This window comes from Neoarius graeffei, chromosome 4 (genome assembly GCF_027579695.1).
Source record: "Neoarius graeffei isolate fNeoGra1 chromosome 4, fNeoGra1.pri, whole genome shotgun sequence".
In the NCBI taxonomy this organism is placed as follows: Eukaryota; Metazoa; Chordata; class Actinopteri; order Siluriformes; family Ariidae; genus Neoarius; species Neoarius graeffei.
The window spans coordinates 52093562-52107398 of record NC_083572.1 but is presented as its reverse complement, the minus strand read 5'-3'; the positions used below and the strand labels follow the sequence as shown (position 1 = coordinate 52107398).

Below are 13837 nucleotides of genomic sequence, written 5' to 3'. Positions count from 1 at the left end.
TTCCTGTTTCTTGTCTTTGATTCTGCCGAGTCTACGATAGCCTGTTTGTGCCTCACTCGACCGATTGCCTGTTTCACTGTTTTACGATTTTGTTTCTTTTCACTTGTATTAATAAACACACCTTCTGCACTTATATCCGTTTCCCAACCATCTCTGACAGAATACTTCACTCTACCTGACAAACAGAACGCACATTCACCTGTTCATACGTCATGTTCAGGAACAAACTAATGTTAATGGCGCTAAAACAGCCACCGTCAACCGGTGAGGTGGGAGTCTTGTTCTAGGACTCGACTCGGATCAATAGTGGACTCGACTCGAAATTTTTTTAATGACTTGGACTTGACTCAGACTTCAACACTGGGGACTCGAGACTGGACTCGGACTCAAGGTTTAGTGACTCGACTACAACACTGATATGAACCTATTTATATTTGCTGTATTTACAGTGGTGCTTAAGTTTGTGAACCCTTTAGAATTTTCTATATTTCTGCATAAATATGACCTAAAACATCATCAGATTTTCACACAAGTCCTAAAAGTAGATAAAGAGAACCCAGTTAAACAAATGAGACAAAAATATTATACTTGGTCATTTATTTATTGAGGAAAATGATCCAATATTGCATATGTCAGTGGCAAAAGTATGTGAACCTCTAGGATTAGCAGTTAATTTGAAGGTGAAATTAGAGTCAGGTGATTTCAATCAATAGGATGACAATCAGGTGTGAGTGGGCACCCTGTTTTATTTAAAGAACAGGGATCTATCAAAGTCTGATCCGCACAACACATGTTTGTGGAAGTGGATCATGGCACGAACAAAGGAGATTTCTGAGGACCTCAGAAAAAGCGTTGTTGATGCTCATCAGGCTGGAAAAGGTTACAAAACCATCTCTAAAGAGTTTGGACTCCACCAATCCACAGTCAGACAGATTGTGTACAAATGGAGGAAATTCAAGACCATTGTTACCCTCCCCAGGAGTGGTCGACCAACAAAGATCACTCCAAGAGCAAGGCGTGTAATAGTCAGCGAGGTCACAAAGGACCCCAGGGTAACTTCTAAGCAACTGAAGGCCTCTCGCACATTGGCTAATGTTAATGTTCATGAGTCCACCATCAGGAGAAAACTGAACAACAATGGTGTGCATGGCAGGGTTGCAAGGAGAAAGCCACTGCTTTCCAAAAAGAACATTGCTGCTCATCTGCAGTTTGCTAAAGATCACATGGACAAACCAGAAGGCTATTGGAAAAATGTTTTGTGGATGGATGAGACCAAAATAGAACTTTTTGGTTTAAATGAGAAGCGTTATGTTTGGAGAAAGGAAAACACTGCATTCCAGCATAAGAACCTTATCTCATCTGTGAAACATGGTGGTGGTAGTATCATGGTTTGGGCCTGTTTTTCTGCATCTAGGCCAGGACAGCTTGCCATCATTGATGGAACAATGAATTCTGAATTATACCAGCGAATTCTAAAGGAAAATGTCAGGACATCTGTCCATGAACTGAATCTCAAGAGAAGGTGGGTCATGCAGCAAGACAACGACCCTAAGCACACAAGTCGTTCTACCAAAGAATGGTTAAAGAAGAATAAAGTTAATGTTTTGGAATGGCCAAGTCAAAGTCCTGACCTTAATCCAATGGAAATGTTGTGGAAGGACCTGAAGCGAGCAGTTCATGTGAGGAAACCCACCAACATCCCAGAGTTGAAGCTGTTCTGTATGGAGGAATGGGATAAAATTCCTCCAAGCCGGTGTTCAGGACTGATCAACAGTTACCGGAAACATTTAGTTGCAGTTATTGCTGCACAAGGGGGTCACACCAGATACTGAAAGCAAAGGTTCACATACTTTTGCCACTGACAGATATGTAATATTGGATCATTTTCCTCAATAAATAAATGACCAAGTATAATATTTTGTCTCATTTGTTTAACTGGGTTCTCTTTATCTACTTTTAGGACTTGTGTGAAAATCTGATGTTTTTAGGTCATATTATTTATGCAGAAATCTAGAAAATTCTAAAGGGCTCACAAACTTTCAAGCACCACTGTAAATCAGCTCAGAATAATGTGATGGCTGAAGAGAATAAACTTTGAATCTGAGGCGCAAAAAAAAAAAGACCTGTGATGTTTGTTAATATAGAGATTTGGGCACTGGCTAAAAGCGGAGCTCCCGATGAGTATAAAGTGTTTTTATAAAGTTTTTTTTTTTTTTAAGCAAATTAAAAATAAGCATTGGATTAAAATTTGTGTATCTTGTGTAAATAAAAACATAAATTTTGTTGTCTGGTGGTCAAGTGTTTGAGATCCGTTGCCTTGCACTAACGATCAGGTGATAAACATTCGTATGTATAACCGTCGTACAGTCAATAGCCATCAAAAATCAGGTCGACATATTGTCTCATTCTCTTAAGTATGGCACTCTGCTATAATGACCTGATGAATTAAAAAGGGAAGATTGGAACGTTTTAAAATGTGTACTCCTTGTCCAACCTGGGGTGCCTTTACGCAAACAAGTTTGATCATCTTTCCTGCTAGTGTGCTTCCTTTGTAATCATCTGTAACTAACCTCTGTTTAATCCAGAAACTGATCTGTTTGGTCATGCTCATGTTTCAGTCTGATCCACTGGGCCTCAACGCAGCTCCTGCCTCAGGTGATGGCACAGGGGAGGCCGGACTGGGTAATGGGCAACGTAAGAGACGCCCCTCAGAGGATGCCTCTTCGGGAGGGCCGAACAGCTTCAAGAGGCCAAAGGTCAGCTTCTTTTTATGCAGTAGTAGATTGAATGAATGTATATTTTAAAGGAGAACTGAAGTCATTTTTAAACTTGCTTTATTTCTTAATGTGTTATTCAGTTATGTTTTCGGTTTTAGTAACCTTGTATCGTGACTCGTATTGGCAACTAATTGCAATTAAATATTATACTTATCAGCCTATTCGATTTTTATCCATGTTGAATTTAGTTCGTTTGGTCCACGGCAGGGGTAACTTATCCGCGCGATCTTCATGAGACTTGTGCAAGACTTCGCAATGTGAAGTGTCAGCGCCGCCATTTTGAAAACTGCTTTCCAAACAAAATATTGCACAAAACCGAGTTTAAATGATGATTACTGCCTACTTTTTTCAAACTTTCCTGATTGCTATCAAAACAAACACAACTTCCAGCTTGATTACGTCAGCATTCGAAAGAGGGCGCACGCGTCTTTTGACAACGTTGGCAGATGTTGCCCTGTGTCTGAAATCGCTCCCTACTCACTATATCGGGCGCTATATAGTTGCTTCGCCATTTTGTAGCGCTGTCCAAAACTTTAGCGAGGATTATTTACACCCTATATAGTGCACTCAAAGTATCCCACGATGCATCATGAAAAGTAGTGTACAATGATGGTCACTAACCAAAGCAATATATCCCATCATGCATTGCGGTTGCACTGAAAAATCAAATTAAAAGTCTCAAATTTGATTTCATAAAAGGCAGCAGCAAAGAAGAAAGTATTCAGTCTTGATTTAAAAGAACTGAAAGACGCAGGTACTTTGTATTATAATAATAATTATAATAATAATAATATGTTCAATTTATATAGCGCCTTTCTCAAAACCCAAGGTTGCTTTACAATAATAGGCAGGAAAAAAAAAAGTCCACCAAATAGAGGTCAGGATATTATTCCAGTGGTGTAGCAGCCACAGTCCCACCAAAAGGCGCACGAAAACAAGTCCCACATCTCCAGCACAGCCGCCGTGACGCCGCCAGCAACATCGCTCGAACACCACGCCATGGATCCACAAAGCGAGCACAGAAGCAGTGCCATGCAGAGCGCTGGTGTGTCCCAAACCGCCTGCACGGTCGCCACGACGCCACCGAGCAACATCGCTCAGAACATCACGCCAAGCGTTAAAGCACAGAGCGCTGGACAACCCCGATGTTAAAATGAGCAACGAGCTCACTGCAGTCCATAGCTGGGAGCACAGGCATCACCCACAGCGAACCAAGGCCTGGAGGGAACCGACGCCCAAAACTGGGTCCGGAGCTACACCACAACCGGCGGACTAAAACACTCAAACAACATCAAACACAGAAAAAATAAAAAAAAATTAGAATAAAAAAAGGAGAGAAAATAAAATAAAAAGGCTCCGGTGAGAAGCGGCAGCCAGAATGCACACGGCGTACTCTCAACTGGAGTTGAGAGTAGTGATTAATGTGGGAATTGCGCTCAGTATAATATATGGATTTATCACAAAAATACACGCATGTGTTTATTATTTTGAAAACCCACCAGCCGACTGATCTGGCCTGTTTTTAATCGTGCAGCAGTACTGACGTAAATACCAGCGTGACGGACTAGTGTCCGAAAGTGTTTTTCCATTTTCCCAATAAGCTCACTATCTAGTCCTCTATCTAGTAATTCCCTATATAGGGAGTAGGGAACGAGTGAGCGATTTCGGACACGGTTAGATTTCCGCTGTACGTTTTACTTCCGTCCTACGATTTCTCGCGCAGGTCTCGACAAATCTTGTTTACGGCCATTGTTTTGACATTTGGACCGATATATTACACAGCATATTTCAAAACACTCAACTTGCTATAGCAGTGACAAAATGGCGATCAGAAATGCATTACGATATTTAATAAAATGAGAGAAATAGAATTTTGATGGTAAATTTGTTCTCACACGAACAAAAAGAGAGCACATTACTCCAATTCTAAGGTCCCTTCACTGGCCTCCAGTAAGCTACAGAATTGACTTTAAAGCATTGCTGCTGGTGTACAAATCTCTAAATGGTACAGGGCCCAATTACCTCTCTGATATGTTGCAGCGGCCTAACCCAATCAGATCTACCAGATCGCAGCAGCAACATTTACTGGTAGACTGGTACCAAAATCCAGAATTGAGACACCCAAAGGTATTTTTGAGACAAAGTCGGCAAACAGTCTTATTTTGTCAATTTGGGTGTGCCGAATTCAAATCTGCAATATGCCGAGCTCTATCTGACCTCTGTTGACCTCTAGAGGTCATTGAACTTTGGGCCTGTAAACGTCTCAGCTGAACCCAGTTTCTCAGCTTTCTAAGGAATGAAATGTACTAAAATGATTAATGAAGTTAGCAAATGGCCTTGTTTGTTAAATGTTTGGGTGCTGAATTCATTTTTCATTTGTAAAACGACATATGACCTCTGATAACCTCAAGGTCATTAAACTTGGCCTATGGAGCACTTGCATGTGACGTCACAACCGATCCAGATTGTGACAGATGCCATCTTGTCGGTCAAATGCCATATTTCCGCCTTCTGCTTCTACTTCTACCTTTTCTTCTGGAAAACCCTACTATATACAATTCTACTACAACGGCTGCGGCTACAAGCTCTCCCTACCTGTGCACGTTTTTTATGTTTTTTGTGTGTATTTTTGCGTGTTGTTCATCTGTACTGGACTTCAATATCCACTACAACTGTATGGACTTACTGGACATTGGTTTCCAGCAGAAAATGACGGTTTGTAGCGATTTCCATCGCATGCACAACATTCCGGACGAGATAGCGAGACCAGTGGGGTCTCCGTGGATTGTTATCGGAAGCAAAGCGAAGGAGGCGGCGTCGGGAGCGGAGGCAAAAGCGAGGCTGCAGAGCCGGCCTGTTGACTAAGCTCAGAAAACAGCCACTCAAACCTCCACTGCCAAGCCTCTACCTCTCCAACGCCAGATCCATGGTAAACAAAACGGACGATTTGGAATTACAGCTGGAATTACCTTATTCTATTCTATAATCGGCTGGTCAGTGCAGTACTAGTAATACTTAAGTGACTTACCCATCCAATGAGGATTATTTTCTTGTTTACAAGATGCCACATCTGAGTCGCTGACAAATCCTGAATTTCTGTAAAGATAACTGTCCAGAGATTTATAAGCACGCAGTGCTTCACCACTGAACAGCGAGGGAAAGTTAATGAGGTAATTATACACGTCTGGGTATTCCGCTGGCAGTTCCATATCCACTGACACGGTCGTGAAAACTCCGTCCGGTAAGCCATAAGGGTCACTAATCTGTAGATCGTTTATTTTAGACATGTATCTAGTTATCTGTTCATTAGAAAAATGAGCCGTGTAGTCAGTCGGTTGAAATTGATCCATTCTGTACACGAGTGCAGCAGTATTCAGCTGTGTTCTTTACCGACAAGATGGCGTCTGTGTACTTTCCGGTCACGTGACTGCAAGATCTCTATAGGCCTATGCATTTAACGGCATTTTTAAACTGACTTTACTCTCCCAAAAAGAATATGAACAGACAAAAAACAAATAGAAAGGAACAAATACAACATTAAATGCCAGTCCATGTACATGTGACTTACTTTTCACAATGAGAATGCCTAGGCGATCACCTTACATAACATTGCATTACATTTAGCGGTTATTGTTTATACAAAGCTACTGAAAAAAGGACAGATTCAGCAGCATACAAAATGTGGGGGCATACAGGGTATACAGGTTAATCAGGGTTAGTATATATGAGTTTTTTTCTTTGTTGTTTGTTTTTTTGTAAAGGCTTTACCCCGTTTAAAACAAAACAAAGAAAAAAAACTCATATATACTCACCCTGATTAACCTGTATACCCTGTATGCCCCCACATTTTGTATGCTGCTGAATCTGTCCTTTTTTCAGTAGCTTTGTATAAACAATAACCGCTAAATGTAATGCAATGTTATGTAAGGTGATTGCCTAGGCATTCTCACTGTGAAAAGTAAGTCACATGTACATGGACTGGCATTTAATGTTGTATTTGTTCCTTTCTATTTGTTTTTTGTCTGTTCATATTCTTTTTGGGGGAGTAAAGTCAGTTTAAAAATGCCGTTAAATGCATAGGCCTATAGGCCAAGTTTAATGACCTTGAGGTTATCAGAGGTCATATGTCGTTTTACAAATGAAAAATGAATTCAGCACCCAAACATTTAACAAACAAGGCCATTTGCCAACTTCATTAATCATTTTAGTACATTTCATTCCTTAGAAAGCTGAGAAACTGGGTTCAGCTGAGACGTTTACAGGCCCAAAGTTCAATGACCTCTAGAGGTCAACAGAGGTCAGATAGAGCTCGGCATATTGCAGATTTGAATTCGGCACACCCAAATTGACAAAATAAGACTGTTTGCCGACTTTGTCTCAAAAATGCCTTTAACTCCTTTTTAAATATGCACTTTTTTGAATTTTGGTACCAGTCTATGGTAAAACCTGTTGTTAAAACAAAGTGTGGTGAAGCAGCTTTTAGCTACTATGCAATACAGCTATGGAAGCAACTCCCAGAGGACATCAGAAATGCTCCTGCTGTTGGCAGCTTCAAATCTAGACTAAAGACCAAGCTGTTCTCAGATGCTTTCTGCTAACTGATAAATATCGTCATCTTTACATGTTTTAAACTTTACTTAACTTTTATTCTATTTTATTCTGCTGTTTTTACTGAACTTTCTCTCTTCTTCCCCCTTTATTTTATGTAATTTTATTTTCTATTGTTTACTGTTTTGCTTTTACCTCTGTAGAGCACATTGAACTGCCACTGTGTATGAAATGCGCTATATAAATAAACTTGCCTTGCCTAAATTTGCTTTCAGGTCTCCTTTAAAAGACGTTCATAAAATAGCATGTGAACGGGGTTGTTTTGCCACCTCATTTAGATTCTGATGAAATCTTGGCAGGTGATGTGATGGCATGCTTGTTATTAGTATATAATGAAAGCAGGTTTTGCTGATCATGCTAAAATTAGTTTTTTGGTTCCCCCCCCTCTCCCCGGTATATAAAGGTCGAGATTCCTGTTACTCCAACCACCCCCACAATCCCAATATCACCAAGCACCCCTGGTGCAAAGCCCTGGAACTCCACCTTGGACGAAAAACAAGCCCAGCCGAGCACCCCTGCTCCTGCTCCAGCCCCATACCGACCCTCTGTGTGAGTAACGGAACAACAGCTACCATGCTTCTTTCCTCACCCGGATTATTATGATTATTATTATTCATAGTAGTAGTATAATTGTGAAATAAGAAAATCAGGTCTTCAGGCAAGAAACCATGTGTATTCCAGCTGTTGTTTTATTGAAACATACCAACCGTACTGTGTCGGGGTTTCTTGGGTCGTCGTGCCCCCTTGTATCCTGAAATCACAGATGATACAAAATCTGAATAAAGGTCAGCATTTTGCTAATAATTGGAAAAAGGATAGGATAAACTATGTCAAATTTTCATTTTACTTATTCGGTCAAATTCTGTTAAAGGAATAGAAAAATGTAACGTAAATACATGCATGGGTTGGTAGCTTGTAATATCGAGAAGTTTCAGACATGTTTGACCATTTTTATAAGAAAGTTGTGAGCGTTTTTGTATCGCTACTCTAACGCCACCAGTAGGCTGCCATGTTGCCTGTTGGAAGGGCGATGCGTGACGTCATTTGGGCGCAAGGCTGAGTGTCGCTCTTCAGTACTGAAGGGGCAAAGCGAAAGGTCTACTAAGGTGACAATGTCTTTTTTTTTTTTTTTCTCCACTATACATCTGAAATAGTGTATTAATGAGCTGCAACCCTGAATTATGGACGAACCTGAACGCTTTACCTGTAAAACGAGGCTTATACGACTCATTAGCACACTTAGCATGCTCTTGACTCATTCATGAAAAACTTCATCAGGATGTCTGCAGGCTAACCTACCGTAATTACCGTAGTAGACAGTCCAACCCCTGTGGCAACGCAGAAAGCGGGTAAACAAACGCTGCTTTTACTATACAGGATTCATGTGAACATTACAGCAGGATGCAGTTGTATGATAAAAGCGGAAATATTGCCAGAAACACCCGAGCTGTTGGTATGGTCTGGATTTAGTTGGTAAAATTCATGCATGTAAAAGATACAGTATAAATAGCACTGAGGACAACACAAAGTATAAAATACACTTATTTCCAATGTGGTCCTCTTGATGACAGCAGGAAACAATAAAATATAAGAGGCAATAATAAATCAACACAATTCTATAAACGATGAAAGTCATAAACAAAAAAAGTATATGCTAACTGTAATTAGCACAGAGTACAACTAGATTACAGAAATGGCACCAAAATGATAAAATAGTTATATACACACACATCATAAAACTGGGTTTGGAATTTACTCCATAAAAACCGTTTCACCCGTTTCTTAAAATGATCACGTGTTTGCACTGATCGAGGTCAGTTATTCCACAAACAAATTCCTGTACACCTAAAAGAACTCCGAACGGTTTCCGTAAAGCGTGACGACACTTACAGTACACGGCCGTATTCGACAAAATGGACCATAGCGCCAGCGACATTTCTTCACTGATTTTCCTCGAGTATTTCGGATAATCATGACAATCATGATAAACGAGCATTATCGTATCAATTGGTGACACACGAGTGAAGAATATTTATAGAGTTGTTTTAGTTAGTCGTTACCGAGGCTTTTCTGACAGCACTAAATCAAAGCAAGACACCCAGAAAACATCAAGCTGCTTAGCAGCATCAGCAATTATTACGTTTATGCCCAAAGGAACTCAAAATAACATTTTTTTCGCGGTCCGGTTTCCATCAAATCCTGCGCTCTGATTGGCTGGCGAGCGGGTCCATATCGTACGGTACGGACCCCGGTTACGGACCTCTGGCGACTCACTCGTTCACAACAACAAAAAACATGGTAGCAATTTTTGTCAACATTTATCTTTTTTATAAGATTTATTTATCAGATTTTTATCAAAAATCTTATAAATTTTTGCCAGCATTTCTCAGGAGAATAGCATTAATTTTACAGCATGGATGGCGATAACGATAGTGTTCACAGCGAAAGCGAGTTTTACTACCCTGAGGAAGAAGAAATAAAAGAAAACCTTTCAGGAGAAAGCTAAAAACCTCTAACTGTTGCTAACGGCGAGCAAAAACATGGCTGAATCCTGAATGACTCCTGTTTGTGTAAATAGGGGACTACATAGGCGGCAAAATGTAGTTTTTTTTTTTTTCCTGCCATGGAAGTGCACTTGTATACCGAGGAGGAAGCCGTGAATGAGGATTCAAAATGGCGGCTCGGCTCGGTTTTCCCTTTCGGGCGCTCTCGTTTTCTGTTAGAATTTGGTAAAGAAAAAAATAAATATATTATTTACCAGCTTAAGGTTGGTCCGTATGGTGAAATACCGTGACCTCAGCCCAGAGGGCCTCGCTCAGTACTTTCAAGACCTCGGTCACGGTATTTCACGATACGGACCTCCCGGCTGGTTAATAACATACATACACTTAATAAAAAGTGAGGGAAGCCATAAAAAGTGTTTTCTTACCCTTTGAACTTCTCTTTTGCGCATGACTGACCGTGTTGTCTCGTTTGCCTTGTCCGCTTTTTGGCCAAAGATTGTGGGAACCACGTCCGGATTCAGCGCTGGCTGGTATGGTATTCCGAATGCCCGGTGCTTTTGAGTTGTTTGAGTGAAACAATTTTCTTCAAAATGTTCCGAGCACACGAGCTGCGACTGTGCCGTTTTTGCACCTGAAGGACCATTCCAGTCAGCCCGTGAGAGGTTCTGTCCCTGTGCACCAAATGGTGTTTATCCATTACCTTCTTACCTTTTTGTACTTTTTGGGAATTGATGCAGGCTAGTTTTTCCACTTCTGCTATTGTTGTATCCTTAGGTAATGTTCACATGACTCCTGTATAGTAAAGCAGTGTTTGTTTACCCTCTTTCTGCATTGCCGCAGGGGTTGGACTGTCTTCTACGGTAATTACGGTAGGCTAGCCTGGTGACTTCTTGATGAGGAAGTTTTTCCTGAATGAGTCGAGAGCATGCTAAGCGTGCTAACGAGTGTTATGCTGCCAGGAACGTGTAAAAACTTGCACACTTGCCCCTTTGACAGATTTGGGTAAGTCAGACTGTATGCAGATCTGTTTGTAGGTTGTATGCAAGGTTACAGTCCACAGAATGAGGCTGTCACGTCAGCACTACTCGCACCGGAAATCTCATCTCATTATCTCTAGCCGCTTTATCCTGTTCTACAGGGTTGCAGGCAAGCTGGAGCCTATCCCAGCTGACTACGGGTGAAAGGCGGGGTACACCCTGGACAAGTCGCCAGGTCATCACAGGGCTGACACATAGACACAGACAACCATTCACACTCACATTCACACCTACAGTCAATTTAGAGTCACCAGTTAACCTAACCTGCATGTCTTTGGACTGTGGGGGAAACCGGAGCACCCGGAGGAAACCCACGCGGACACGGGGAGAACATGCAAACTCCGCACAGAAAGGCCCTCGCCGGCCACGGGGCTCGAACCCGGACCTTCTTGCTGTGAGCCAACAGCGCTAACCACTACACCACCGTGCCGCCCTGCACCGGAAATATAAATACGAAAAGTTGCCTCCCTCCATTCAGTCACATCGGAGATGATCAACTGTTCACTCTTCCTTTGCTATTTATCAACATCAGTATTATCTTTCCCCTTCCACTTTTTTTGTTAGAGAAGTGGAATTTCGATTTTTTTTTCCATATAAACTTTTAATGAAATGATCTCCAGCCAGGGGCAGCTTCAAGTCTTACTCGCTACACGGGGCTTCCGTGTCTTGCGCCCAAATGATGTCAGAGCACTGCCAGAAACGATCGGGGGGGGGGGATTTTTCTGATTTGGTTTCAAATATTTTCAATGAAATCATTCATTCTGCATAGAAACTGACTTTCGGGGATGTGTTGTGCGAGCGCCTTATTTTCAATTATTCATATCCTCCTGGGAACCAAGAAAAAAACGTGTCTTTCAATTTCTCTTTTGTTGTGATTTCCTTACTAGGAATTTCCCAGCAACCCTCCTGGTCACAGATCATTGGAAAGCCCAGGATGTATTCTTTACACGACACCAGGATTCAAGTGAATAGCTTGAAAGAGTAAGAGGGTGTGCACGTAAAACAAATGTCAACTATAGAGGACACAAGTCTACGGGTTGGTTCTCAGGAGGATATGAATCGTTAGTTTATATCATAATCTATCTTCGTGACTGTATTTTAAAAATGAGGTTTATTTTCTTTTAAGTATTATCGGGATAAGAAAAGCATAAGACTTGACACCCCAAATTATTGGCACCCTTTTGGAGCACGTTCCCAATTGCATAAGACTTGTTTAGCAAAAAGAATACCACGTTCAAGTTGAACAACAACAGATCGTCATCCCTGGAAACATATTTGATCTTCATCTCCAGAATCCTTGTTGCAGTAATTGTGGTTTTTTTTTTTTTTGCTTCTCCATAGGGAAAAGAAGTGGTTATTGAAGTGTAGTCAGTTAATGGGTCTAAAGATGCATAGTGAGCGAAGAGTAACGATGATCTAGTCTGTAACAGTAAGAAACACAAGACATGTTGTAGTCAGATGATGGAAAAATCGAACCTTGCGGCCATGTACACGTCGTCTTTCGGCTGATCCCGTTAGGGGTCTCCACAGTGGATCTGTTCCACATATTTGATTTGGCATAGGTTTTTTACACCTGATGCCCTTCCTGACGCAACCCTCCCCCAATCTATCTGGGCTTGGAACCAGCACTAAGTATGCCACTATCTTGTACAATCCCCGTGGCTGGGTATTTTTACCTAACCTGCATGTCTTTGGACTGTGGGGGAAAACCGGAGCACCCGGAGGAAACCCACACAGACACGGGGAGAACGTGCAAACTCCACACAGAAAGGCCCTCATTGGCTGTGAGGTTTGAACCTGCCGAGGGTTCACCATTTTTCATGATCAAAAATCATGAAAAGCCTCCATGTTCACGACTCAGTGTTTTGGGTCCAGGGGCTCTTGTAAAGACTGATGGTGTCATGAATTGTACAAAGTACTAGAATATTTTGGCACAAAACCTGGTTGCCTCGACCGGAGTTTGAAAAATTTTTCAACAAGCAAAAGACCTCAGATATACACTTTATTAGGAACACCTGCACATTCATGCAGTTCTCTGATCAGTCAGTCATGTGGCAGCAGCGCAGTGCAAATAAGCATGCAGATACAGGTCAAGAGCTTCAGTTAATGTTCACATTAAACTGCATATTCTGGACCAATTTTTTTTTTTTTTAATGAAAGTATGTCCCTTTGCACACTTATCCAGAAGGGTAATTTTGCACAAGGCCATCTGTCTACAGCAGAAAAAAATAAAATAAAACGCGTCTGGAAAAATCCCAAGGGAGTCTGAAGCCAGATTTGTGACGTTACCTGCGGAAGCGCCAGCAGGCTGTGTGAGCTTTACATGGTTTCAGTGCACAGCCTGTGTAGACCAAGCGCTCCCATTTCTCGCTCATTGTGCGGTCTTTTGGGAAACGATGAATACCAATCCCATCAAGATTGGTGTTGCTACACCCTCCTACAATACATCTGTTAACCGTTTTAATAGAGTTGAGCTGGATACTCAGCTGAAACGAGTATCCGGTACGGATAAAGCAATTTTGCCGAGTACGAGTATTATACGAGTCAATATCTGTGCTCGGACTGAATGAAAATCCTCACACACCGTCACAGCGCCCCTCCCCTACACACACCGCTCTGCTCACTCACACAGAGAACAGCTCTCTGTCTCTATCTCAGTCACTCAGGTTCGCGGCTCTTTTCTGTTAACGTTTCGGGTTTCTTCAGCTTCAAGTTTGTTTTTATTTCAGTTTGTACTTATAAGCAGTAGAGTTCTGGTAAACATCGGTTCGTTCAGACGTGGTATTGGTAGAAAGCGACTCGCGTTGCGTCTCTGCCTGTCGGAGATTTTTTTTTTCTTTTTTAACCATCGGTTAAAAACAGTTTTTTTTTGTTTGTTTTTTTTGTTTTTTTACTTCGCACATTGAGTGTC

At 41.5% G+C, this 13837-nt stretch overlaps 1 protein-coding gene across 1 annotated transcript in view; it reads left to right on the top strand.

The window, feature by feature from the left end:
• pcif1 (phosphorylated CTD interacting factor 1) overlaps positions 1 to 13837 on the top strand; it is a 69056-nt gene that overhangs the window by 13378 nt on the left and 41841 nt on the right. Inside the window, exons 4-5 of the mRNA XM_060919349.1 lie at positions 2619 to 2756; positions 7789 to 7934. Of these exons, the coding sequence (XP_060775332.1) occupies positions 2619 to 2756; positions 7789 to 7934 (284 nt within the window). The remainder of the gene's footprint in view (positions 1 to 2618; positions 2757 to 7788; positions 7935 to 13837) is intronic.